The sequence below is a fragment of the Electrophorus electricus genome, chromosome 1 (assembly GCF_013358815.1).
Source record: "Electrophorus electricus isolate fEleEle1 chromosome 1, fEleEle1.pri, whole genome shotgun sequence".
NCBI lineage: Eukaryota > Metazoa > Chordata > Actinopteri > Gymnotiformes > Gymnotidae > Electrophorus > Electrophorus electricus.
Genome location: NC_049535.1, coordinates 36128800 through 36134500, shown reverse-complemented (window position 1 = coordinate 36134500; position 5701 = coordinate 36128800). Strand labels below are relative to the sequence as shown.

The window sequence follows — 5701 nt, the reverse complement described above, 5'->3', positions numbered from 1 at the left end:
CTATGAGATGTGAATGGTGTTTCAGAATTTGCATCATGATTCTGATTGGTCAGTTTTCCTACCATCGGAGAATGTCACTGGTTAGCTCTCAGCCTCCTCTGTGACTGTGTAGCCATGGGTATTTTTTTCATTTTGATTTACTGGGTAGAAAATGTAAAATGTAAACATTTTTCTAAAACTAAGCATATGAAATTTAGGGACTGATGTTTAGAGCAAGAGTGTGAGGAAGTCCAGCACCCATCTGAATTATGGCCTTGGAGCCCCAGTGCTGATGAGATTTTTGTCCAGATCATCCCTGCGTTTCCTCCTGGAATATAATTCAGCTACACTAAACTCATATCTGGGATATAAGGAGCTCACAAAATTTATTTACACCTGTAGGAACTGCATGGATCATCTGAACGGGTTATACAGTATTGTACAAACAAACAAAAACTGCAAATGGAAATAAATGACAAGAAACAATTATTTCTAGTGCCAGTCATTTTTTATAACACATCATGTGCTTTATAAATGAGGGAAAACTGATGAGGTGTATTACTGCAGAGGTCACATTACATGTTCCCTATAACCTTTCACCTTTTCCATTCTCAGCTAAACGAACCACAGGTTACAATATGACATCATTGTGTATGTACATTATTATAAAATAACTGCAATATCAATTATATCTACTCACAATAATAACAGTAGTGAATACAGTATTTACTTCATTCACAAACAGTGTTTCTGTGTTGTGAAGTGTGCTAACCTAGACTGGAAAGTTAGTCCTAAAATTATTTATTTCATTTATTGTTTATTTGCTTGTGTGAATCTCAGTGCTGTTTTAAGTTTTATTCAAAGCAAAGTCTTCTCAGTTCTCTGCAGTAATCTGATTTTCCAAGTCTCATTTTCAAAGTCCAAGTTCCAGTTTAAAGTATGCCAACGTAAAACACAGACGGATCTCACGCACGCACGCAGACACTTTCAAACGCTGCGTCCCTGGTTAAACGTCCAGTGTGAAAGGTTTACGTGTATAAAAGTGACAGATATCACTCAGATGAGCAGGAGAAGGCACAACACACACAGAGAGTGAGTGTGTGTGTGTGTGTGTGTGTGTGTGTGTGTGTGGTTGTGTGTGTCAGTGTGTTTGTGTGTATATATGAGTGTGTGTTTAAGGAGGTACGTCTGTACTGAAGTCTCTTGTTTCTTCACGTACTCTCGTCTGCACGTGTAGCTCTCTCCTCATCCACACAGCAGTTGTGTTCAGCTCAGAGCCTGGGGGAATTTTTCTGGTCCACACAGCTGAAATGGTCCTGCAGTCTGTCAGGCCACAGTGGTGCAATACAGATGGCCAGAAAGCAGGATCCACCAGATTAGGTTTAGGGTTAGGGCCTTGGATTCCATAGATTAGGGTTAGGGATAGGGCCTGGGGTACAGTGGTGGGTTAAACTGGGCCTGAAGCATTAGCCTACGATATGCACAGATCAGTGAGGACGAGTGTGGAGATGCCGTGATGTCACATGCTTGTGTGGGTTCAGAGCTCTGTTTGGTCTAATCTAAGCTGTTATGGTTTCACTAGCACTGCCTGTCAGGTCCTAGCGGTACATGCCGGTGGAGTCGTCTGCAGTGTATACACTCTTCAGCCCTCAGCAGGGAATTGTGGGTAATGGCTAGTGCCTCATGAGAAATCACTGCCAGCCAGACAGAAATAGACACTGACCAATTCCAGTCTGTTCTTTAAATTCCCTCTCCTCCAACTCCCCTCTTGGAAAGCTTTCTGTCCTGTGAGCCTGAAGATTCCCCTGTCTGTTCTTCTCTCTCTCTCTCTCTCGCTGTCTCTGTGTGCTTCTGCATGTATGTCAGCAAGGGGCGCTGGTGTCTGCCTCATGGGGCTCTATCTCAGGGATGGTGTGCAAGGGGCAAAGTTGGCGTGGGTGAGGGGGAAGCAGGGGTGGGGCAGACTGCATGGGTGCGGTGTTTGGGGAGTGCTGGGTGGGCGGGGCATTATGGCTGTTCAGGGTGTTTTGGATGTGTGGGGTGGGTGGGGCGTTATGATTGTGCAGGATGGGTGGGGTGTTTTGTGTGTGCCAGGTGGGTGGGGCGTTTTGGGTGTTTTGTGTGTGCCATGTGGGCGGGGCGTTTGGGGTGTGCAGGGTGGGCGGGTCGTTTTGTGTGGACCAATTGGGCGGGGCGTTTGGGGTGTGCAGGGTGGGCGGGTCGTTTTGTGTGGGCCAGTTGGGCGGGGCGTTTGGGGTGTGCAGGGTGGGCGGGTCGTTTTGTGTGGGCCAGGTGGGCGGGGCGTTTGGGGTGTGCAGGGTGGGCGGGTCGTTTTGTGTGGGCCAGGTGGGCGGGGCGTTTGGGGTGTGCAGCGTGGCGGCACCGTTCTTGGCCAGGCCACTGGAGTGAGCAGCACAGTGGATCTGCCTCACAGTGTCCACAGCCTCTCCCTTAGCATGCTTCAGCAGGTCTGCTTGACCCTGAGAGAGAGAGAGAGAGAGAGAGAGAGAGAGAGAGAGAGAGAGAGAGAGAGGTACAAAAAATATATAAATACTAAATATTAGTCATTTTGACATTCTTTTTTGTCTTGGTGTCATTAGTTCAGTGGTTTCTGTTCAGTGGACTTGAACAGTTTCTCCATTCATATCATAACATTATAAAACAAGATTCAGTTTCACATGACACTTGCTTAAGGACAAGCCTTAGGACTAAGGTAAGCTGTCACAATTACTTTTACATTAACCAGTAATATTTACAGTGTGCATGCAGCGGCTGCCTTCCTCCTGCAGGGGTCACTGTGCTGCAGGAGAACAGTCAGCCTGTTTAGACTGCAGCACTGCGGAGAGCAGCTGTGTTGTGCAGTCAGGAACATTCGAGAGATGACAGATACCAAGGACAGTGCAAAAGGGACCACTTAGGGATCTGTGTGTGTGTGTGTGTGTGTGTGTGTGTGTGTGTGTGTGTGTGTGTGTGTGTGTGTGTGTGCGTGTGCGAATCATGAGTAAATCAACATGTTCTTGAATCTGGCATTTGGGTTGGGATTAATGAATGGAGACACCTTAAATCCTGACCACTCACACACACGCATTCCTGTACACAAGTACACACACACACACACACACACACACACATCTCTCTCATCAAGGACACTAGAACTCTCTCCACTTTGTTTCTGTAAAGCATCGTAAAAGTAGGCCTAGGACACAGCTAACTTTAGTCAAGAGACTGTTAGTGTGACTCAGACAGACCAGGGGAGGTGAGAGGAGGCGAGGAGCGGAGAGGGGACTCTTGTAACTGGTACCAGCCAGTGTAGCTGAATTAGTGGTGATATACATTCAGTACACTGTGCTTCTAAACTGCCAGCCTAAACTGTGTAGGCTGCAGAGTGTATGTGGTATACACACGCTGCAGAATCCGTGACCTAGATAGGCAATATCTTCTGAAATAAATAAATGATATATTTTAAAACAGATGAATTATGTATGTGGGCACGATGTGCACAGCCTTTTAGACTGTGGGTAGAGGACACGTCACCAGAAAACCAGACATACTGGGATTCCACAGGAACTCTTAGTGCCTCAGTCTTACAGAACACATCCGAGATGTTAGTCACCAGAGGGGTAACTGAAGCAGCTTCATCAAACAAGGGAAGTGTTCCTGTGAGTGTTCCTGTGAGTGTTCTTGTGAGTGTTCCTGTGAGTGTTCTTGAGTGTTTCTGTGAGTGTTTCTGTGAGAGTGCATGTGAGAGTGCATGTGAGTGTTTCTCTGTGTCCATGTGAGTTTCTGTCAGTGTTCCTGTGAGTCTTTCTGTAAGTGCTCTTGTCAGTGTTTCTGTTTGGCAGTGTTCCTGTCAGTGTTTTTCTTAGTGTTTTTTTGTAACACTTCAGCAATAACTGAAGGGAATATCACTGCTGAATGCAACAAAGTACAAACAAGGTGTGTGTGTGTGTGTGTGTGTGTGTGTGTGTAGATGTGCTTTGTGAGACTGGATAGAGTACAGGAGGCCAGCTGTGACACACACTCATGCTCTTTTTCTCCATCCTGTCCATTTGTCTTCCCCCCCCCCCCCCCGGGACATGATCCAGGAAACCTGTGGTTCAGTGTGAACTCAGCTGAGCTGTCAGTTTAATATGCATATGAAATTAGGTCCTCTGCAGAGCACAGAGGATAGGTAAAAGTAGACCACAGTGTGTGTGTGTGCATGAAGGATATGAATAGAAAGAAAGGCACAGAGAGACATGCTAGAGATATACTGTAGTGTCTTTTAGTTCTCCTTAGTCATTAATGTCTCAATGTCTCTGATTCAGTTACTAGGACACCAATTAAAAAAAAGAAAATCACCAAATAAACCACACCCACCTCCACGCACACCCTGCATGCACACCCTGCACACCAAACACTCCCATCCCTCATTCACAGAAAACAATAAGAGAATAAGACCTGGTGGGGACTCTACTGTGCATGTCCTAGCCTGCTCTAAATTGAGACCAACCGCCTGTGCAGTCACACTTGTAACCACGAAGCTGCGATTAACATCCAAAATTGCTGGGATCTGAGTCCTCGATGGGATGTGGTGCAGTTGAAGCAAAGGAGTAGAACTGCTGCATGGTTAGGGGTTAGGGTTAAGGGTTAAGGGTTAAGGGTTAGGGTTAAATGACACAAATAAAGATGTCTAATGATGAAGTTGGTAATCAGCACCAATTTATGAGTGCAATGTTAGTATGAGAATAGAGAGCTGCATTGGCTTGAGGCTTAGTGTCTGATCCAGCGGGTCTTGTGTGCTTGGAACTTTGAGTCTGATTAACTTCTGTACAGAAACCGTCCAGAACTGCACTATAACATGCTAACAAACTGTGGATACACACCACAGTCTGGAAACTTGGACCAGACAGCTGGAATCATGTTTGAGTGGATATAGTAATGCTGGACCATACATTCAACACACACACACATCCATACACACACACACACACTCAGGGGCACGGTCACCTTGAGAACCCTGACACACACACTCGGGAATGGTCAACTTGAGAACTGTGACACACACACACAAACACACATACATACACACTCAGGCACAGTCACCTTGAGAACCATGACACACACACATACACACACACACACACTTGGGGGCATGCTCACCTTGAGAACCGTAATGTTCCAGGCATAACTCTCCATGGCCTTCTGCAGCTTCCTGCCCTTGAGACCCTCCTTGGCGCCAATGCGGTGCAGGTCCTCGTGGAAGTCCAAGCCTACACACAGATACACACACACACACACACACACACACACACACACACCACTCAGTCCCTCCACCATGCTTCGTCCCACAGCCTGCAGTCTTAAGATTGCATTTCACTGACCAAATATGTCAGTTGTTATCTGTTCAAAACATTCTACAGAAATCACTATTATCCAGTCATATCTGTTCACTATTTTCCAGTCATATCTGTTCACTCTTATCCAGTCATATCCGTTCACAATTATCCAGTCATATCCGTTCACACTATTATCCAGTCAAATCCGTTCACTATTATCCAGTTATATCTGTTCAGTATTATCCAGTCATATCCGTTCACACTATTATCCTAGAATTGCAGGGAAATCAGAATAATATGAATAGTCAGTTGTCCAGCGAGTCATTCGTCTGGTTACAGTTTGACTGGTGACCACTACACTCACTAATTTTCTTGCATCAGATTACTGTGACACAATCCTAATC

The 5701-nt window shown here is 45.8% G+C and overlaps 1 protein-coding gene across 2 annotated transcripts in view; it reads right to left on the bottom strand.

Moving 5' to 3' along the window:
• Positions 1-561: 561 nt before the first annotated feature.
• The window catches only part of si:ch211-210g13.5 (inactive phospholipase C-like protein 2), a 31318-nt gene continuing 26178 nt past the window's right edge, over positions 562-5701 (bottom strand). Inside the window, exons 5-7 of one of the 2 annotated variants that reach the window (XM_035530806.1) lie at positions 5122-5231; positions 2348-2459; positions 562-1942 (exon numbers count right to left, since the gene is read on the bottom strand). In XM_035530806.1, the coding sequence (XP_035386699.1) occupies positions 1842-1942; positions 2348-2459; positions 5122-5231 (323 nt within the window). In that variant the 3' untranslated portion in view covers positions 562-1841. Of the gene's footprint in view, positions 1943-2347; positions 2460-5121; positions 5232-5701 lie in introns of those variants that run through there. The other variant, XM_027032037.2, reaches the window with a different exon arrangement.